A 23215-nucleotide genomic window follows, 5' to 3' on the forward strand; every position below is an offset into this window, starting at 1 on the left:
ACTGTGTTATCTCTGAGAGAAGAGAAAATACCACAAGTATAAGCCATATGCTTGATGAATTGCTCAAAGTTATTCCTGGTTTCTTTCTGCTAATTCGCTACTTGTCACTTTATGATGTGGAAAAAAAAGTTTAAGTGATTGATACCCATAGCTTTTGTTTATTACAATTAGGTTCTTAAAAAAATAATTCAATCTAAATATTAACATTTAATTGTGGCAAGGGATATTTAGCCCATCATTCATTGATGAGCAGAGCTTCAGAACAAATTTTTCAAAGCAGTAGTTACAGCTTTCTTACAGCACAGCTACAGTTACGTCGTTATTTAATTTTAATTATTTCTTCTTAGTTATTGCCTCCAGCCAGAATGATGAGTATGAGCCGCAAGGAAGGAACTCTACTATCCGTCTCAAAGCAGAAAAGCTGGAGAGGGTAAATGCTCATAATCTTTGGAGTGTTCCTTTCTCCCCCTTCATGATGCATGTAAAACATCAGGAGCATATTTCTGAGTTGACAAACATTAAGGGGTAAATTATACACCAGATTTCCTATTTGGATAGTTCTTTCAGGTTGCAGGCCGCTATTTCATTTTATGTATTAGGCAAATTACTGGTTTTGTTAATCTAATTACTGATTAACCCTTTGGGGAATCTGAATATCCCTCACGATTTTTAAGGCAGTCATTAAGGACAAAGGGGTTTGCTTATTACGCTCATCTGTATTCAAGGTTAAATAATATCTGAACATCTTTCCATTAGAAGGAAAAGTCACAGAGTGTCTCTGGAACAAAAGTGTTGTCAGTGAGAGTGTACTATGATACAAAGGCTCTTTGAAGTATAGCTCTTTAATTACTCCCCCATGTCCCTGCAGTCATTATCCCTGGTCCTTTCTTTTTTTTTTTCTCCAAAATAAGTTTTCTCCTTCCAGGCGTTGAATTATCTTGGGATCCAGCCCACAGATGAACAGCAGCAAGCCCTAAGGCAGCAACTTCAGAAAGATTCTAAAGGAACAGTGTCTTTTGGAGGTAATAATTTGTTAATTACCATGGAAAATAGTGACATGTAGGGATATAGAAATGAGAGATAATAACCATTAATACATTTTCTGTCAATCTTGGGTTGCTTCTACAAATAAAATGATACTTTGAGGCAAGAACCTTATCTACTGTATAAAAATAAGCTTGGAATTCTGAAAGTTAATGATTGGAAAGCAAATCACAGATTTATCTAATTAAGAGCAGCTTTGAGAAGGTTTTGATTTTCTCCTCACAAATTCCTACATTTTTGCCATGACAATAGGACACTGTTCCAAAAATTACTGGGAAGACTATCGATGTATTCAAGAGACTTCTTGAAGCAACAAACTGATTATTTAACTTGTTTAGTTTGTGGGAAGCAAGAATGTTTCGAGTATTGCATATAGAAAGATACTTTCATGGAGACCATCATGATTCTTCTCCTAGCTAAACCTAATTCTGATGGGAGTGAGTTGCTTCTGTTGGTTATGGCAATTTTGGGAGGCAACACTAACAATTAAGAATATTTCTTATATGCTGAGGGAAGTATGATAGTTCCAATGCTAAAACTGATGGAAATTTCAACTCTAAAGTTTTATGAAAAACTGCATCAAACAGTACTGTATGAAAAGCGGTTTCTTGTACTTAAGCATCTAAACTGACACTGGATTTTCAAGTACCTTATCAAGAAAGGTACTGAATCTTCTGTGGGATTTTATGTGGTGTAAACATACTGATCTTTGTATTTCTACTTTCCTTTCATCTTGGTAGCAGAATTCATTTGTATGCATTCAAAGCAAATGGGTAATCCAAGTCGTGTTGATTCACAGTACTGTGTTGTTTGCATTTAAAGCGTTCAACTCAGTCATCATCAGCTTTACCAGATCTCTGCCGGGGGTTTGAAGGACCTGCGAAGGAAACTGAGCTGTGAGCAAGCAGCAAATGTTTCCTTTTTCCTGCAGAGACACGGTGTCTCCGCTAGTGAGGGCAATTCCCTGGGAAGGGCAGGAGTGTAAGAGGTGTGCGGATTGCTTCTAGTTTCTCACAGGGATCTGCCAGATGTGGAGCATCTCTAACCGGGTGCTTTAAGGTGAACTTCACACTGCCTTTTGTTTTTTTCCTTTCATGCCAAGACCCGTTGAACATTTCTGTTTGTACTATTACCAGCTTTGCCAAATATTTCTGTCAGAGAGATGACTGGCAAAATTGTGGATGAATTCTTCTTCCTTTAGAAAACTTCATGAGTGCAGACACTGCATTGACAAAGGACAGCCACCCAGTGTGGTATCAGCCATCACGTTCCAGCTAGGGACACTGATGCTAAACTGAGCTTGTGGCCTACAGCGATAACATCTAAACTTTGTTTTAGATTTCGTCGAAGCTTCAAGGAATCTGTTCTCTCTGCAAGCGAACGCCCCAGATGGCAGCCAAAGACCTGCAGCGTTTGGGGTCAATGAAATCGCCAGCTTACTGGATTCCCAGGTAAAGGGTGTGCCTGCCTGGTGTTTAACCGTTGGGAGGAGATCGTTGGAGGGCTTATTTTATGTAAGATCACTCCAAATATTGGACAGATGTTTAGAACAGCTCCGTATCTCGGTGTTCTTTAAGATAACCTACTTTCTGTGAGCTTTTTAAAGTAACCTACTTTGCAGAAAGCAATTTACGTAATGATGTTGTGATTTGTTATAAGTATGGACAACAGTGATTTACTGGGGATTCTTAATGGCATACGTATTGCTACTGCCTGTGCGAGTGATAAACAATTATCAGCCCCAGTGAGTTGAACTCCTGCTACAATGAAAATCACTGTGTTCTAGAGGTGACTTTTAGAAAGAGCATTTACAGCATAGGGATACTAAAATAAGATTATATATTATTTAAAATATTGAAGAAGATAGCGGCTGTTAGTGTTGTATTCTCGGTACTTGAAAAATATTTTTATTAATCTTGTTTAACAGGAAAAGTAACTGTTTCTTTGGAAGATCAGTTAGTCAGAAGTCTCTTGAACGTTTTTAATATTTTCAGAGCTTCAGATGGTTTTAAAATTAAGATTATCCTCTCATTTTCTTAACAAGGCCTTTTAAGATAAGATGTTGGAGATTATGAAAAATGCGGTTAGCAGTGTAGTCTAACCTCACCTGTTTATATGCACAGTTAGTAACCTGTGATTCTTTGGACCATGACATGGAGAGACTTAAAAAAGAAAGGATTGAAGCTTTAAAAGAAATGACCAAATTAAAGGTAATACTTAGTTTTATTCGCTTTAAATTATTAAAGAGAATAATATCATTTTGTGTATATAGTAACTTACTGATTTTCCTTTGAATTTTATGTGCAATTTTTGATGAATAAATAAAAACGCAGAGTAAATCTACAGGCTTCCGGTGGGAGTAGGTGAGTCCAAGGATCATCAAACGTACAATGTTGAAAACTGATGTGAATATTAGGTTGTACAGCAATCTATTAAAGCCACAAAAATGTCTTTATTCTGCTCATTAACAGCAGACTTAGTGTTTTACTGATATCACAGAAACATGCAGTAAATAATGCTCCGATGCACAAGATACAAACACTTTCAATGAACTCTCTGAAAAACTAGCTCCTAGAGATTTAAAACATGGAGTTTTCACAGGTTTTATAAAAGCTGTTGATTATTTATTATTTCTACCAGAACGTTGTTCAATATGTATGTCTCTGATTATACAACATCATCCACAGACATATGTTGTGGCCTAGAAACGTGGCAGTTGTACAGAAGGCAGTCAGTACATTGATAAAAGATAAGTATCGCTACCAGTCATTTTGAAAGAGCTAATTGGGCTTTAGGAATAAAACCTACTTTTCTTTCAGACCTGATTATTAATTATTTCTTCTTTTTAACAGGAAAAATTGTCTGAATCTGAGAATTTACAGAAACAGTTAACAGAGGAGCTACAAATAGTCAAGCAAGTACGTTGAATTTTCTTAAAAATACAATTATTCTCTTTTTGGACTGTTTTTTCATGGAACAGAGAATGAAGCACTCAGACTATACTTTCACACTGATTTCAACACAAAGTGGTTCTTTTGTTACTACAAATTGAGAAAATTGATCCTTAGGTTTTTAGAGCAATAATACCTTTCTGCTGTTGGAATTAGGTAGGTCCTGTAAGACAAGCTGGATCAGAGAAGTTGGATATAATGTAGTAGTAGTACCTTTCTGGTCTTAAGTGTTCTGGAAGTGATTTTGCTGTGTGGCTAATTTACCATCCCAACATGAGCTACTTTATGTGTCAGCCAGGGTTTTAAGTAAGAAAAAAATATACATGCTTGACAATTTGACCTGACATTTAGCAGGAAAATTATGTTAGTGTTTTGTGAGCTATGTCTTGGTTTTGTCTCCATAACTATCTATAACTACGAGAGGAGAAATCAGAGTTTATTATGAAATTTAGCCTTCCTGTGTCTCTTAAAGGAAATTTCCAATTATATCTAAGTCTCATGTCATTTAAAGCCTGGATTCAAACCTGAATAGCTTTCGTGTTGCCTGCATGTACTGAACATCACCCTGTCAGCCCTTCTTCTCTCCTACACTGCTACACATATTCCTTGTAAGTTCCTCATGGCTCTCTGTTCCATCAGATGTCATGTGTGAAAATGCAACGTATAGTATAAAAACCTTTCAGTGTACTGCTACATTAAGAATATTGTTATGCTTTTGCTCATATGTGTAGATTTCAGCACCTTCATTATTACCTTTTATTCCCTGAATGCAAGAGAACTGCTTGAAAGCCACTTTCCATTAATATTGTGATGTTGCCACCTGTCACTGTGGGACAGAGGGAAATAAATTGGATGCTTTTTTTGGATAACATTTAACTGGAAGTGCGTTCCAGTAGTGCACCTCGTGTTTCCATTCCCTTCTGGGTGAGCAGGCTGTTGCTCCAGGCTGGAGCGGGTGCACAGTCTATCAGTCTACACTCAAGCTAGTCCAAAGTACAAGCCCAGAATGCAAACAGCAGGGACATCAGATCCTCGGCATCAAGTGTTTCAATTCACATTCCTGCCTTTCTTGGGAAGGCAGACTTGGACAAGGATGGATAATACGGTTTTAAGTGGCAGCAATGCCCAGATTCCACCAGACGAGGTCCTTGCACTTTTATTTTTCTCTGAAGCACTGTGGTGCTGCAGGTCGGCTTTGCAGCACAAACCTCCTGGGATACTCAGATTTTCTAGTAAGCATTTTAAGTCACTGCTGTTGAAAAGGTTCCATATAGTGAAATGAAAGAGAAATAATAGATTATATGTAATTACAGCACTGTGGGACCTATTTTAGGAGATACAAGTAGGCTTTTAACGGAAATTTTAGTTCTGTTTATGCCTGGTGCGTTTTCAAGTGTTTTACATATGTTTCTTTAGTTCAGAACAAATGTTGATGCTGAGATTCATGGTGATATGAAGTTTACAAAAATAGGCTACAAACAGTACAAGTTGCCATTTAATGTATGGTGATGTATTCCTGCTTGAGCTAAAGTTAGTGAAATGGGTTGACGAGTACATTACTGAGCCCTAATGGCCTGGCCAAAACAGCTTTGCTATGTGCTTAAGGTACTCAGAATTCAATACTGTATAAACATCTTTTTTATATCACTGCTTTTCTGAAAAAAACCCCAAGATTTTAAAGGAGGGTATAGGCTACCACTCATATATGGCAGTATCCTTCGTGGTATTTCTATTGTCTACTAATTGTGAATCACAGATTACAGCTTAATTAGGACAGGCATACAAGTATTCCGGTTAATGAACATGTTTTGTTAGCGCTGATTCATTAAACAGCACTTGAATCGCTAGCTAACAGGATAAACAAACTCTTAAGATTAGAAATACTGCTACATTTGAAAAGATAGTAACTATTTTTCTAATATTGGTCTATGACAATTAAAATGTATTAATTGATATATTCTTACTATGCAATTGTGGTATATATATGAGCACCAGAAGTCTTGTCAACACCATGAACGTGAAATTCATAGTGATATCTTCTGACCTCCTGGATGGGTTTGACTTTGTCTTGTGCTGCCCGAAGGTCCTGGGTCAGACCAACCTGAACGAGCTCTTCTTTACCAGAGCTTCTCTTAGGCAGTTGTTGTCAGCTGAAGCACCTCAGCTTCATGGGAAATGTTAGGAAGACAGGATACTGTTTGTGGTGTCCCATCCTGCTGGGTTTGTATGTCATAGGGCTAAGATTTACTATTTTATGCTTACGTTTTTAAGGGAAAAAAGAGGTGCTCGGAAGACTAGTACTCAAACAGCTGCTATTTTGGAAGCAGTATATAATTTATTTCACCCTGCCTGAAAGAATTACTGCATTTATTTTTATTTCATTTGCCTTTTTATTTTAATAAATAGTAAAAATACTCAAAGTTCTTGTAAAGGATGTTTTCAGCATACAATTTTTATAAAATTAATGAATAAGCATACTTGAGTTGTAACTACAATTTTTCATGTAATTTAAAAGAACACCTTTGTTCCAGTGTTTGTGGAGACTGGAATATTATTTGGATAAAACCTCCTCCTAACACTTGAATTTATCCAAGGAAGGAGTAGAACCTGGCTTTGAAAGAAACCTGTGCCTTGAAACTGCTTCTGTAAGGATTTGGTTTGTCTCCTCCAGCCTGCAGTTTCTTATTTGCTGCGGTGGCTTCCTACTGGATCAGGACAAATGGTCCTATCAGGCATTTCTATAGATGAAAGAGCAGCAGCTGCAGGTTCCATTTCTGTGGCATCTTCTTTCATACAAGCAATTGAACCCACCCTGTCCTGCAGTGCCACCCTCGGTACCTGTAGAACAGGAAAACCCGATGGTGTTGTTTCCTTCGTGCCTCCCTGCTCTAGCAAACAGCTCTGGTGTCTCAGAAACTTCTGCTAATTCAGTTGGAGTGTGGATAATCGTTTCATTGTAATGTAAGAATCCATTGTTTGTTAATTATTCCTTTAGGTTCTTCACTGTTGAAATCTGGTCATGCTTAGTCTGCTCTTACAGAGAAATTAATATTTAACAATTGGGTTTCTGAAAAAGAGAGGGAGGTGTAAAGGCAGTTCTGGATTATAAGAGATTAAACCTTTATCTCAAGGAGGTCTTATTTCAAAATGAAAGACTCCCTTTTCAATATAGCAAATTTTCCATTACTTTTCTGATGTCAGTTTGTTTAAATAATTCCCATGTGTGTGTTTTTAAGATGCCACCCTTTGTCAAGGCCTCTCTGTTCATTTGTATTAGTCAAACATAACATCAGAACACCTTCTCGCCTTTGTCTCCAAGAGTTTTTCCCACCTCCAGCCTATTCCTGAAGGATGCCATCGCTGCTGAAGGCTACAAATCAGCCTCTGTATCAGGAGGACCCAACTTTTCTTGCTCTTGAGTCAGTGTTTCTTACAGTGGCAGGAAAATGCCCTCTACAGCAGCAGTAATTTTGACTTCTAACTCTGTGAATTCATAGCTTGAGAGCCCCTGTGCTCTCAGAATTGTTTCTAGGAAAAAGAACTGCACTGAACAGCTTGCAGGAGGAGGGGTGGATTGTTCTGGTGGGCTTTCAGTCGTGGCCTCGTGCACTGCTTTAGTGCTCTGCAAACAGGCAGCAGCAGCAGGGACCAGTCAAATCGCAAAGATGCGCAGCAATATCCTTGCAAATAGGCTGTGTTTCCAGGTGGAGGTGAACATCAGGTAGAACAGGCTCATCAAATGCTTTGTGCTTCCAAAAGGAAAAGAAATTAAAAATCATACTTGCTCTCAAATTAAAGGTTATTTAAATGTATCTCTTATCACTTGTGTTCCTATAACAGAAACCTCCAGTGTCATCTGTATTCACTAACGATGTTGCTGTTTGCTACATGTGCAATTCCTTCTACTTTATTTTCTAAGAGACCAGAAAGTCCCTGGCAATCATCCACATTGGTATTATATTGCAAAACCAATGTAAATATGTGGAAGATGATGCCCTCTGTATGTGTTGTGGAGATTAGTTTACCTATGGCCTGAAATAAATATATATATTGTTTATTAAGACTAACAGTGTACAGGTAAAAAGTCATCTGAAACTGAGCTTCGTAGATCACATTACAGAAGAAACATCGTGATGAAGTATAGAAAAACCTGACTTGAAGGATATTGGTTGCAGGGAACAAATGCTTCCAAGTTAGGAAATAATAGAATCTGCTTTTGTAAACTTAACTGACCTCTTTAGACATTTGTATTATGACACCTGTGAAATAGTATATGACATTCTTCCACAAAAATAGGAAGAACTGGTCACTTAGATTTTCAAAAACAGTGATTTCAAGCCTGGTTTCTAGGAGGTTATTTCCTACTTATTAGAGTAATTCTTCACAGTGTGTCTCTCCTCTGCCTCTACCCATTTCCCTTTAGTTCCATTCCCAGCCAGGACAGAGTTACAATAATAAGATATACTAGGTAGACTAGAAACAGGAGATAAATCTAAGTATCCTTAGCTGAGGAGTTGTACAAAGAATTTCTAGCTCTGTGAATTTGTGTATTTAAAAAAAAAATTAATGATTCAGAAAATTCATATAAATTTACTTTCCCACAGATTAATTAAAAGCTAAAGGGAAAGGCAGTTTACTGGTTTTTGTGCCGGTGAGCCTATATGACTGCATTTTTGATGGCAGTTTGGTTTTTTCGTAGTGTAAACTTATCTGTTGTCCAGACCTTTAGTTTGACTTTCAAAATTTACGAATCAAAGTTAATTTGAATGAATATTCAGTAGTAAAATGAACTGAGCAATATCCTTCTCAAAATCAGAGTTTACAACTGTTAGGGATTACTTTAGCTGAATTAAAAGCCAACAGTTTCTAATTTCCGGTTTTCCATATATTATTTATATATAAATTTTATATAACCCTCTTCTGTGATAGTACAAGATAATGATATAACAGCAGGAACTAGGCAGAAAAATAAAAGCCACTTATTTTGAGAGCAGTGTGGACTGAATACTTGCATTAGAAGTCCATTTATATGCTGTGTAATCTCTAAATTGAGTGTGAATTCAGGCAGTTATAATAATAAAATGAAATAATATAAAATCAGAGAATCATAGAATGATTGGGGTCAGAAGGAACCTTAAAGCCCATCCAGTTCCAACTCCCCTGCCATGGGCAGGGACACCTCAGTGCTTTCTTAGTATTGAAGCAATAGGGAAGATTTACACTATCAGATGCATTTCTATAAAACCTTTCATGCAATTAGACTTACAGTAATCATATCATTCGTTATTTCATTTATTGGTAAAATTATCTCTCTCTATAAATACCTGTCCATTGTTTGCACATTATACGCTTAAAAATTAGCAATGCAACCATCTAACTATAAGTATTGAAGGGCAGCCCTGATGCCAGCTGCAGAATTTCTGAGCTCAATCTCTCCTTCTTTGTTAGCGGGAGTTGTAACTTCTCAATTAAATTCTGTCATCTCCAGGAAGCCAAAGCAGCTGTAGAAGAGACAAGAGGCCTGCGAAGCAGGATTCATCTTGCAGAAGCCGCACAAAGGCAGGCTCGTGGGATGGAGATGGACTATGAAGAAGTAATTTGCCTATTAGAAGCTGAAATTGTAGAGCTGAAGGCTCAGCTCAGTGATCATTCTGGCCAAAATAAAGTAAGCAAAGCAGGCGCCGGTCGTAGTTACCATGGTTTCCTTGCTGTTGTCATGTATCTTGTTTTCATGTTCTTTTCATCTGCTTTTCTAAAGTAGGTCACTGTTTGTCTTGTATTATTCAATAACTGGAATGATGCGTGGTGAAGGGGGTAATGTGAAGTGTGTGAGTCTTCCTTTATCCAGATATCTCTGGGCTGGAAGCATATGTGGGTCCCAGGTCACAGTGGCACATCTCAACTCTTAAAGCCTGGAATGGTTTCTGTGCTGCAGATATATTGTCTGTAAAGACTATACATATATTTGTATACTTTTTTGTATTGATGTAAAAGTGGCCTTCATGTTTATGTTTCTGTTGGGCAAATAATAACAAAAAAAACCCCCTACACTGTTGTTAAGTAAATTTAGGTTTAATCAAGATAATTATTTAAATGCTGCTAATAGTGTCCTGCAAAGAAAACCTATTTTTTTCTTAATTGAACCTCATGTTTTAAAACCACTTCAACTCCATTGAGGCATTTCAAAACACACTAAGGAATGTAATTGCAGATCCATTTTCCACACGCAGTGCAAGCAGGTTACGTTTGTGTGGTTGCCTTGTTTTCCTCATAAAAAATGAATGTGCATTTGAATTGACGAAGAAAACCTACTGAAATGTTGCCTATTTCATCGTGAGAGTTAATTCAATATTACAAGGTTTTAAAAAGTAAACCCGAGCTATGGTGTGCAAGCTTGCAAAGAAGTGACTTCCACGTAACTTCGAAGGAAGCATCCTTCCCATCTCGTTGTGAGTGTGTGTGATGAGGTGGGTCACACCCTAGAAGTTCTTCTTTCTGAACATATGGGTGCGATGCCCCATCTTTTAAGTCAGGACTTTTTTAAGCACTACGTGTTTTCTTGGATTTGAATAAATATCAAAATTTTAAGAAATTCAGAGTGTGGGGGTTGCTTTCTTAGAGTTTTGTTTCTGAGATGCTCGCTTGAATTCCTGAAATTCTGTGTGAGTATCTGATTTGAGACTTGATTCTCTGCATTTCTTATCCAAAAGAAGCAGTATTGAATAGGTACCCGCCCTGTAGTATAAAATCTGTTTAGTGTAAAAGAGAAGAGTCTGTGCGAGGGCTTGCCAGCTCCTTCTCTGGTACCAGACAATGAGGTTACCAAAGGAAGGTGTTTTAGTCAATAGAGTCTCTGGCATTCAGAGTGATGGTAATTCTGCTGCTTTGTGCAGCGTGTACGAACAAATGTGTGTGCCGGTTTGCTTCAAATAAAGACAACAAGTGGGGGTTGGTTTCAAAGCCTTAAAATCTCTCTCCCAGGATAACATCCAAGACTTGAGAAAGAGAGTTACTGTTCTTGATTGCCAGCTGCGGAAATCCGAATCGGCTAGGAAAACCTTTGAGGTGGCTACTGAAAAATTACTACAATTTGTAGAGGTAACTTTGCCTTTTATTTCTAGCAGTGCTTTGTCTGGGAAAGTTTTGTGCTGGTGTTTCTGAGGCATAAACGTAGTAAACTGACTATAGAGTAGTTTGCAGAGATCCTCCCATTTCTAGAAATAAAGATAGTGTATAAATGTACAGATCCATGTAGGAATGTTCTTAATATTTATGCTTTGCCATACACTAAAGAAATAAAATGGACCAGGTAATTTTTTCACCTGATTTTTCACAAACTCATATCAATTCCCTATTAAATTCCCCAGAGGAAAAAGGCAGGGAAAAGTAATGCTTGATAATATTTCTAAATGTTATGAAACTCAAAAAGCGATGTTATTACATTTATTTCATTTAAAGGGGTTATGATATTTTGGTTTTTACTTTACACCTCTAGCTGGGAGAGATTAGAGTCTTTAATTACAAATCAAATCCGCCACAGCCAAACAGAACATCACATTATAAAGTATTAACTTTCTGACTCTGTTGATTTATAAACTGTTAACTTCTTGACTGTCGCCAACAGGTTGTGCATGAAATACTTTCCGACAACTCTCCTTCCTCGGCCGTTTTAAGGTAATGAAATGGGACAGTTATTAGAATTGTAAGGGCAATATTAATATCTTAAAAGTCTACTATTTTTTCAAAGTCTCCGAAACCTGCCTGGTAGCTCGAGGTTTCCTATACTTTTTGCTGTAAGTTTCCGAGTGTCATTCTATTGGAGGAGAGGGAATGGCATGAATTATAAATCAGGCTTTCAGGAAACAACTTCATTAGAAACCTCAGAATTAAATTAAAACAGGTAGTAATTACATAGCTATGATTGTCTGGGTGTTTCCATAAAGTAATTATAACGTGCTAAGGATTAGTTAAAATTGCAAGGAACCTTAACAGTGAGTTATAATTTTATTATAATTTTTTAGGTCTGCCCAAGCAATTTTGCGTCATCATTACCCAGCAGTGTATAAATAAATTGGTAACATGTATATCCGTTTAAGATATACGCGAGAGTGATGCTTCACATATTACAAAGTTCACACATTTATTTAGTAAATGGATTGAGGTACAAAACACAAAATTAATGTGACAAACTGACTCACTAACAGTGTAGAAGATAAAAATTGGGGTCCTTAAAGCAGTCTGCCCTCTTTAAAGCTAATATGGAAATTACTTCTAAGGGAGTTCCTTTCCTGACACCAACTGAGTTCTTGACACTGGATTTTGAGGTGTGAATGTTGTTTGTTGTACAGACAGAACTGCTTCGGAGGCAAACACGGCACTTAGTAGTATGAACCTTTTTTGTTCATACAATGAAACCAAAACCAATCTAGAAACTTAAGTTTGCTGTTGTAAAAGTAACCATTTCTGTTACAATCCTACAAATAAACACTATTTTTTGTTCTCTTAGTGACAGAAGAACAGCATTGTCTACTAAAGCACTTCTTGCGCGGTTGGGAAGAATTGGACCTACTGTCACAGCAGCTCTTGCAGCAGAAGCCAGAGACCTTGCCAAGTCTGTCCGTGCCATTCTGGAAGTAGATTGTGAGTAAGCACGTGCACCTTTGTGTTTGTGTCTCCATGTATACACACATGTAAATATTGCCTTTCTTCCATCAGATGGTGTGGCTTTAGCACCTTCCTTGCTACCTGGGAGTAGCCTGTTTCAGTAGTTGACCACTCAGGTTTTGTTTTCCGAATGTACAAAAAGGATAGTGAGTTCTGTTTGGGTAGGGTTAGGACTGTGGTACAGGTCTGGGGTCCGGAGTCCAGCATCTTTCAGAGTGGTTGAAGACCTACAAAGGCAGGACAAGGGCTGTTGCTGGTAATGGCTGTCCCCTTTGTTTTTCTCACTCTAACCCTTACAGAACCCAGACATGCCCTACCTCCAGGCAGAAACTTCTACAATCGGACAGTTTTCAGGTGGTGCTTTGGTCGTTTTTCTGTTGTGTGCTTCCTCCACTACAATGTGTTCACTGTAACATTTTTTCTTTTCATTCCAAGACTACAAAGCTGACTTAATTCTGTCTGCTTAAGATTTAGTCAGTGTTTCCTAGCCCTGGTCTAGAATGGAGAATGAGTCAAAACTAGTACTTCTCTAGAGTTAGAAGTGGTTTTCCCTATTACTGTCCTTAAAATAGTAAATGCATTTCCTCCTTAACTTTAGGCAGCTATCCCTGGATAGATTAATACATGCACTTTAGCAGTGTCAAATAGGTGTAATGATAGTGACCTTTCTTAAGTAAAATGGGTGTAATTTGTAATGCGTTGAAGGTTGTGGCATAAATAATAGTGAGACTCTTTGAGAAAATGTACAGAGTAAATGAACAAGTTAAATAGATCTTTGTAACAAACAGTGTTTTGAATTATAATGAGGTCACAGAGTATTTTTGGATCATAATAAATATCCTTCCAGGAAAATGCAGTGGGCATTTCCTTATGTTATTTATGACAGCATGAATATTGTTTTGTTAATTGTCAGTAGAAAATTTCCTCTGTTTATATTAAGCCAAAGAGAGGAGTTTTGTTTCTCTTTTACTATATTTTTAACTAGCTTTTAATAAGAATATGGTGGTTTAATAAATCAAGAAAATACTTATTCTTCTGAGGTTCAGCTTGGGAGTAGCTCAGCATTTCTGAAAAGACGTAACAATTCAGAAATAGACAATATATTTCATCCCATTCTACAAGGGTTGACTGGACAAGCGATGGGTTCTATGTCAGCTGAAATTAGTCGCCTGTTACAGAGTGTGCAGTAAAGCCAGTGGATGGTACTGGTGGTGGCAGAATCAATCCCTTATAGCACGGGAGGAGAGTGCAGGTTCAGCATCAGTTCTGTATGGACCTTCATCAGACTAGAATTAGAATATAAAGTTATACCAGAGCATAACTTTAGAGAGTACATTTTTTCCTGGAAAACTTAAAGCAGAAAATTAATTCCAAACTGAGGGGTATGAAAGTTTCTAGAATCATGTAAAACCAGCAGAATTTCCTGACTATAACAGTTCATACTGGAATGCTTACAAAACGTTATTCTGCTGAATTTACATGAACATGTATCAAAGTGTCTTAATGGAGATTTTATTGCTGTAGGGAGTGTATATAACCTGCAGGTTCATTTGGAGACGCGTGTACGTCCTCAGGTCATTAACAGAATTCTGTTCCCATTGGTAAAAACGGTGCTGGTAGTGAGCAGTTACTGTAATAAACCACATGCGATTGAAAATCTAAGAAACAACTGTGGCTTGTTATGCAGTTCCCAGTTCAGACCATTGAAATAGTTGTATATTTCGATCATATTTACCTATATTTGAGCAGAGTGCCAGTTCTAATCCAGCTTAGATGGCTTGATTTGCAAAAATAAACCAGAAATGGCCTGACTCGTTACAGGAAATTTTGGAAAGCTGGTGAATTATGTTAGGCAATAATCGTTATATCAAAGATTTTAATATCCTTTTCAGCTTGTTTGGAATGAATAGAAAGGGACTGAATAAATATACCTGTTGAGGAAATGTTTCAAGATATGAAAGATGTCTTATTTGGCATTACTTATGCAACACACATTTGTTACATCATTCTGTGAAGAAGAAAACAAAATAAGAAGGTAAAACAAATTGTTCAGAAGTGTCCAGAATATTTGAATTAGAGTTACTGGTGAAAGTGAAAAGAAAAACAGTGGCCAGGAGAGGAGATAATTGATTTTCCGCCAGTGACAACAGTGGAGTTCTGTCACATTGAGTTGCTTCTATCACAGTGCACAGGAAATCGCGCAAGGAAAACTTTTGGTTCTAAATGCAACTGAATTCTAACATGTGGTTGTGTCAAACATAATAGGTAGGATACATGTTGGAGATCTCTGAGCCACAGCAGGGATCCATTTTATGAACCTGAGGGTTAAAAATAGCTCGGTGGAGAAGGATTTAAAGATTGAACGTCATCCTTCTGAGTTCATTCTGATTTGGAGAGTATTACAGATAGATTTGGGCTCTGACGAGCTTGTGTATGAGATTAAAGCTTTAAACCTTGCTCGCTTTCTCTCTCTCAAAAAAAAATAGTTAAGGCAGAGAAACTATTTCATAGCATTCTGTCTGCAGTCCTCTATGCCAGATGCTCACAGAATGTTTCCCATGGGATCTTGCAGATGGGCTGTCATAAAAAAGGGTCTCTCATGTATGTACCACTTCATGAATACTGTGCCTCAAAGCAAAAAGTATAATAGACATTACACTGTGGACTGAAGGTTTTCCTTATTTCCAGAAAGGTGTCCACAACATAATAATTTGTTAATTATTATGTAACCATTATTATGCTGGATAACCATCCTGACCTATTTTACCTTCTAAACAGAAGTTCTCCTTCATTATTTGCTTCGTTTTGTACAGCATGAAGTAAAAGAGCCCTTACGAATCGATTCATTTACGGTACATGTGAAACAAAGTCTAGGTGCAAAGAGAAGGTTGTGGAGTGTTCTTCCAAAGGGAAACCACTTCCTTCGTTAAGGATCATCCTTGACAACCAGGTCAAAATGACATAAATATGACTTAGCCACAGAAACTGTCCTCTTCCTCTGTAACAGCGTGACATTTTGCCTGAGGGAAGTGGTTTAAAGAAGTTTAGTGTATTCCTGAAAACCTCCAAGCACATATTGCTTTGTGCTAATGCTGCAGATCAGTTCTCAGCTTTGTAGGCTGAGTGACAGCTCTGTGAAGTGAGGTTGGCGAGTCTTCAAGTGAGGACTCTGCTTGAAGGGAAAAAAAGCACAAGTTGTTTTCCAGTGCCTGCTACTACAGGATCCTCAAGATCCAGAAATGCAAATAAGAAAGTAATAAACAGAATAATCAAGTTCATCCCTTGAAAGATTCATCCTTCAACTTCTTGAAAGACTGCACGCTATTTTTAGAAGTTAAGTCTTGTGAGGCCTTTCTGCTTTGTACAATGCAAGCATCTCCTGAAGACATGAAATTGCTTTCATCATACAAAGGGTAATAATGCCTCAGTGGAAGAACGGCAGCCTTTAAAAGTAGTTTCTGGCTGCACTTAGTAGACCATATGGTGCAAATCATGCTAAAAAGAATTGCGAAAGCGTTTTCTTCTTTTCTATTACAAAATTAGAAAAGAAATACACTTGGTACTGGTAATGGCCAAAATCTGATTAACCCCAGAACACATTTATCTCCTCAGAGAAAAGCAGGCAGTCGGCGTTTTGAAATGTGCCCTGGCAGAATGCAGCTTTCAAGTATTTTGGCTGCTAATTTCCTCACTCTGCCTCTAAAATTTCTATCCAAAAATACAATCTTGCTCTTTTTGATATAATCCAAGTGATCAGAATCCATTAAGTGCTATGATGCCCCCTTCTCTGCTCAGCAGGAACTCAAACAGTGCAGCTTGAACCGCTTTTTCCTATGGTGTTCCTTTAATCCGTGGTCAGCCTGGGATCTGACACCTGGCAGTAATGCTCAGGTTCACTGAAATGATCTCTAAATTAATACAGCTTCCGAAAATCCCACCTACCTTACTGATACTGGTCTTGCTGTCCCAGTAGTCACTGTACATTTAATTATGAAGATCCCTCAGGCAGAAGTTCAGTTGTCCAGTTTTTCTATTCATTTTCTTGTACACTCTACCCATAACAAGAAGGGAATGGTCGCTGCTGGTGCTCAGCACCCATTTCTGCTTGTTCTGTGTGTAGATAAGTTGCTCTTGATTTTTGGACCACAAATCTTTGGTATTAAAAGCTAAAGTAGTCAGTCTCCACTTCTTCAGTTTATTTTATTTTAACTATGTTAAGGACAATTGCCAACACCATTCCATGTTCAGCCAAGTGTTACTTGTCCTTTCCCATTATCTCAACAGCATGGGTGGAACAAAAGTATAAGGGAGAGTAGCAAATCTTTGCAAATAACAACTTTGCTAGTTTGAGAATAACTAATATTGTTAAATATTTATATTCCTTTATTTATTTCTTGCAGCCCTGGTGTGTTTGTTTATTGCAACCAAATTAATGCCATATACATTGTTACTGTTTTGGTTTTGAAATTAAAGATATGGCAGTACTATAATTTTGTGCAGATAATTGGCTGTAGATCATCAGGAGAGTTATGAGAAAGTTCTTATGTGAGTGTGGACTGTTCACCCCTCTCTGCCTTAATAATAGAATGGTTTGGGCTGGAAGGGATCTCGCAGTCTATCCAGTTCCAACCCCTCTGCCATGGGCAGGGACACCTCCCACTGGATCAGGGGCTCCAAGCCCCATCCAACCTGGCGTTGAACCCCTCCAGGGATGGGGCAGCCACGGTTTCTCTGGGCAACCTGGGCCAGGGCCTCCCCACCCTCACCAGAAAAACATTTTTTTCCTAATATCCAATGTCTATACATGAAAATCCAAATGTAATTATAACATGTGTAGGCGGACTGGCTAACTCGACTTTGGTTAATTAGGTCAGTGATATTAAAGATGCATTTGCAGAGACTGAATATCACAATATGAGTCCTGTGTTGACCCCAGGAATGCTGTCTGATTGCTGGTGTGGAAATGTTTCAGTTAAGATTGATAGCTTATCAGCAACTCTGTAGATACACTGCAAATCAGATCCCTGCAGGAAACCCAACGGTGAACAACTGCTGTACTTTCAGAAATATTAAAATTCAAAGTTGCATAACAGGGAAAATGTTTTCTACAATCATCAGGAAAAAAAATCCAAGTGTATTTTATACAATGTTACAAGGATGCAGACAAGAATTTAAAAGCTTACTCTTCATAACTGTTGACTTACATTTTCTGCAAATCATTAAAATTTCTAATTTTCCCTGCATAGTTAACAAGAATGAAGAGGTGTAATTTTGACAGTGTTCCTAGGACTAAAATTCCAAAAAGAAAAATGTTTTTCAATGACATTTCAAAGAAATGTCTGTTTATAAATGGGGTTTCAATCCTGAATTATCCTGGAACTCTCCTCATTTGGACTAAACCCACATTTGTTTGAATGCGGGCGAGGAATGGCATTGTTTTCACCTAACTGCTCCCACTTGTGGGTATTGTAACAGGGTGTAGAAATCAGACCCCACTTGTTTAATTTCATGTTTGAGAATCAGAACATAGCAGTAATTATGCACAAACAGAGAAGCTCGATAAAAGGTGACGCTAATAAGGATGGAATCATTTCACAGCCTGATCAAATTAAAAAAAAAATCTATTCTAAGTATCAATTATGAAAAAGTCGCTAGGTAATTTATTGGTGATGGACATATACGTTATTCTCAATGTTTCACACCAAGGCAAAAGATAATTCAGTGTCTAAAGCCTGTATTTCATACAGTTCTTTAATGTGACCCAGATTTCAGAACTCTGTTGTTGCTGCTAGAAAAGCAATTTATCCTCTCTCCATTCACTTACCTTTAATGAGAAAAGATGAGTCATCTTTTGAACAGGCACTGTCTGTACTGAATTTCAAATCAAAACATTTTAATAACGACAAACAAGTGATATTATTCTACCTTAACATGCAGATGAGCTAACAGGATTAGTGCAGTCTCGTTAGGTTAATTTCCACCATCTCTGAAGGAAGGCTTCATTAGAGAGCAAACCTTTAAGAGCCTATGGCCTCATTTAGCTCATACTGTGACCCCACTATGAAAAAATTGATTGACTTTGTGCCGCTCCCCATACAAGTTGTACTTGCTCCTGGTAACTATGGAGACTGAAGCCAAAACTCTGCGGAATCAACAGTTTTACTAGATGGTAAATACTCCTTAAACTGTCCCTCTATTAATTTCTATTGACATAGTGCTTAGAATTTTGGTATATTAATCCTCGATTATAATCATAGAATGGTTTGGGTTGGAAGGGACCTCAAAGCTCATCCAGTTCCAACCCTCCTGCCATGAGCAGGGACACCTCCCACTGGAACAGGGTGTTCAAAGTCCCATCCAATCCAATCTTGAACACCTCCAGGGATGGGGCAGCCACGACTTCCCTGAGCAACCTGGGCCAGGGACTCACCACCCTCGTTGTGAAACATTTCTTCCTAATATCCAATCTAAATCTCCCCTCTAATAGGATGCTTTGATGTTAGGGGGAGGAAAAAACCTTCCCATTTTTGTAGCATGGAGATGCAGGTTGCTCACAGCCCGAGGGAATGCAGAGGTGAGACAGGAGCTGAACCTTGGGCTTTCAATCCCAGGTAGGTCTCTCAAACTGACATCTGTCACTCGCAAGCGCAGGTCAGACACAGGGGCTGGTGTCGGGAGAGGTGAGCAGCCAGTGTCTCGGTGGGTTGGTGGGTGCACACACCTGTGAGGGAGCCACAGGCATTATTTCAGGTATTGAAAAAGAGTGAAACCATTACAGTGCGGAGCTGAACCAAAGAAGCTGTGTGTAGACTCATGCAGTTAATGCCGAAGTAATTTTCTGAGGCTACACAACCATGAATATCCTGAGAGTGGATCAAAGCTGACAGGGATGGGGAATGAGCAGACCTTTGTTTGGAACGTCTGTGTATGCTGAAGCCCTCTCTGCTCACCTTGTCTCGGAGGGTTGGCGTGCGGCACTGTCAGTTCCCTCGGTTGTCACGTTTTTCACTGTTTGCAGTGGGTAGGAGTGAGAAGCTGAGGGCCAGCAGAGTCACTTCGAGATGGTGCGCAAGGTGGTAATTGAAATGGAAGAAGCACAGATTGAGTTGATTGCCAAGATTTATATAGGAAGCTTTTTAAAGGTGTATTTTAAGGACAATTTGCAAGAGGAAAAATAATTGCTTGGTGCTTAGGAAGGAGATCTAAATGAGGTAAAAAATGTGCGCAAGTCTCGTACCAGATCTATTGCCTCGTGCCGTAACGGTATTTATCATTAACTGGGAGCTGAGGATGGAGCTTTTGCCTTGCATTAGTGAGTGCTCTAGGTATTATGTTTGAATCCTTTTCATTTAAGGTAAAATAACGCATGCTACTTTAGACACGTGGGGGATGTTTCTTTTCCTTTCAGATTTATAACAAAAAATGGAAAGGATCGGAGCTTCTAAGAATTTTGACATTATTTTTCATGTCTGCTGGCTTTAAAGTCACATCTTCCTGTAAATAAACCCCTTCTTTTATTTATGTGGAGCTGCAGCGGTTGTTGTAACAGGCTAAAAGGGTATCTGCTGATAATCTATTTTTATAATGCTTGCTTCAAAAGGCAAAAGCATTACTTTGGTCTGTGCTTGCCGTGAGCTGAGCTCCGAGAGAGTGGTTCTATGTCTCTCCATCGCAGGCGGTTCATGTTGGCCCCCTGCGCAGTTTAATTTCATCATCAGCGCAAAGAAGTAAGATATTGCTTAGCAAGAAAGGCGTATCATGTAATACTATTGCTTTTTAAATCTCAGACAATTTCTGATTAATTCTAATTTTAGGCAGTCATTTTAATTTGTTACCAGTGAAGGCTTTCTAATTAAACTTATATTTATAACAATCACATGCGTCAGTGAGCACTGGGAGATGACAGTGATGGAAGTGGGTGGATAGCACAATAGATGGTGACAAAAGAGGTTGATCCAGTAAGGAAAGGAGGAGACAGATGAATTCCGGAACAGAGAGTAATCGGGAGAGCAAGAGAGTAGGGAAACTGCGGAAAAAAGAAATGGTTTAGAGCTGGACAATAAAGGGAAGTATTCAAGATATTAATTACCTGGTCATGGTGGTGAATGCCCTGTGTGCAGAGGGTGGCATTTCTGGGATAAGAGTGTGTTACTCCAGGTGCTTTTTAATCAGCTGGAAGTGGGCTGTGCCAATTCAGAGCAGGAATGTTCTCAAGGGAGTGCTTTCTTCCATGAATTTAACTTTTCTTTTAGCCTACGTGGCATTTGTGCAGAATTCCCCGGTTACGGGCAATTTCTCTGGTTTTTATAATAAATAATGTGGTTCCTGTCTTTTCAGCAGTTTGAGATTTGTAGGTGTAAACAAAATTAATTTCAAATTAACAAGCAAATATTCCTCAAAAATTACCTTGTAAACTGCGGTGTATGCAATCAGAAATGGAAATAATAACGTCCAGATACATTGTTCATGTATTGCCATTTCTGCTGCATCCATACTGCTTCCAATTAACTGTACCAAGTCATTCACAGACAAGTATTAGAATAGAAGAAAAACAGTTATAACAGCTTGTAATTGCAGAATTACCGTAAAAATCATAAAGTTGATCCTATAACCCTTCAGCACCAGGAGCAAACTCTCATTCTGAATTATAACTTGATATGATTTAATTGTCTTAACAAGAGATTAATGAGTTTGCCAACATAACATGGGTCAGTATCTTATGATTAATAGGAAATGGGAAAACACAAGCTCATCTTTCACCATGTCCTGAATATCCAAAGAAAAATATCTCTCCGGAAGCATGGTTTCTAGGAACGAGATTGAAGGGAGAGGAGCCAATCTGCCAGCAGTGCTAAATTAGCATGAATTTCAGTTGCTAGTATTCCCCAGATGTCTCCACTTGAAAACTACTTATTCCATCTTTGTTTTATTAAATTACCAACAGCAAAAGAACAATTTCTTTAAAATGAAATTTGATATGTGAAAGAAAGGAATGGAATGTCCCCTTAGCAGAGTATTATTCGTAAAATGAAACACATTTGTTTGTGGGAAGAGCGCTCAAAATGGTCAGAAGAATAAAGTGGCACACAAGCCAATGTCAGAAGAGCATGCTCACTTCCGAAAGCTGTTTTTTCCCAAATTTTTATACTTAATTCACAAATCATAGAATCATAGAACAGTTAGGGTTGGAAGGGACCTTAAAGATCATCTAGTTCCAATGCCCCTGCCATGGGCAGGGACATCCCACTAAATCAGGCTGCCAAATAAGCAATAAAATACAGTATATATTATTGACAGCCTCAAAAAAGAAGGGCCATCTTGCGCCTGCACCCCATTGAACACCCTTGACAAACCAGGCTGGGTATTGCTCCACAAATTGTTGCTTTAGCTGTGTCAAACTGCATAACTTCCAGAGGAGCCCCTCTGCCGGTCTTACATCATATGATACATCTAGTCTCATATCTGGGGTGTTCCCATATCCCAGTAGCACCCAGAAATCCAGGACCAGATAACTTAGAACCAGCAAGTCAGATCTGCAGCTTTCCATCCTCTTAACTAAGGAATTTTGCATTATTATTGAGGCCACGTGAGGAAGGTTTAAGTGTTGATAAGAGCTGAACTGGTGGATGTTGAAGAGAGATCAGAATTTAAAAACTCATTTATCAAGCATTGGAGAGCACAGTTTATAATGTCCTTCAGCAAATCTTGTATATCAGACACACTTTTAACAGGTAATTCCTAGTTCTGTAAAAACTTCCTAGTTTTGAAGATTCATAGTATTAAATATAAATAAATCATTAGGAGGTAAATAAGGGGTAGTTCTGAGCTAGGTCATGCTTTCTTACTTAAAAATATATGTATAACTGGAAAAGTCAGCCTACGTAAAAGGATATGTGAAAAGGACATCCTTATTTCTGTTGTTGGTCAAAGAATGTGCTCATTGTGATACTGAATACTTATCCTTTGTGGCTTTTCAGTTCCAGATGGAGATTACATCACTTAAGCTTGATCCTTCCTATGGCAGAGGGGTTTTGGAACTGGATGATCTTTGAGGTCCCTTCCAGCCCAAACCATTCTATGGTTCTATCTTATGGTATTAATTCCAGACGAAGTGATTCAATGGTACAGCCACAAGACTGTTTAGCCCTGACAGGGAATGAGTTGTAGGCAGACATCCCTTGTGTGGTGGAGGACAGAGCTGTGAGTGCTGCTGGAAAGACATTTGTGCTTCAGAAGAGAGTTTGGAGGGTGAGATTGTCACCTCTGGCAGGCAGTTATCCCTCCGCAGTCTTTTCGAACTCATCAGTAGTGTTTGGGAGACTGTGTCTGGCCTTCAGGAAAAACTAAAGCAGTTAGAGGACGTACTTATCCCTAAGCATCTAAACAGTCCCGCTTTGGCCAAACCTAGATAAAAATCCCTGTGAACAGTAAAATTTTGAACAATTCTACTGTGGTCTCTAAATCTCACATTTCTTTTGAGTAATTTTATCAGAAAATAAGCAAAACATTTTGGACTGCAGGAATTAGATGCTGGGGGAATAACTGTCAGGTTTGAG

General features: G+C 38.4%; 1 protein-coding gene across 2 annotated transcripts in view; it reads left to right on the forward strand.

The window, feature by feature from the left end:
- The window catches only part of STXBP4 (syntaxin binding protein 4), a 67693-nt gene that overhangs the window by 21638 nt on the left and 22840 nt on the right, over positions 1-23215 (forward strand). For both annotated transcript variants that reach the window (XM_054083439.1, XM_009563925.2), the window contains 9 exons: positions 348-430; positions 926-1022; positions 2383-2495; positions 3168-3254; positions 3897-3962; positions 9484-9660; positions 10977-11093; positions 11620-11669; positions 12502-12635. In XM_054083439.1, the coding sequence (XP_053939414.1) occupies positions 348-430; positions 926-1022; positions 2383-2495; positions 3168-3254; positions 3897-3962; positions 9484-9660; positions 10977-11093; positions 11620-11669; positions 12502-12635 (924 nt within the window). The remainder of the gene's footprint in view (positions 1-347; positions 431-925; positions 1023-2382; positions 2496-3167; positions 3255-3896; positions 3963-9483; positions 9661-10976; positions 11094-11619; positions 11670-12501; positions 12636-23215) is intronic.

Source organism: Cuculus canorus, chromosome 18, assembly GCF_017976375.1.
Source record: "Cuculus canorus isolate bCucCan1 chromosome 18, bCucCan1.pri, whole genome shotgun sequence".
Taxonomy (NCBI): Eukaryota; Metazoa; Chordata; class Aves; order Cuculiformes; family Cuculidae; genus Cuculus; species Cuculus canorus.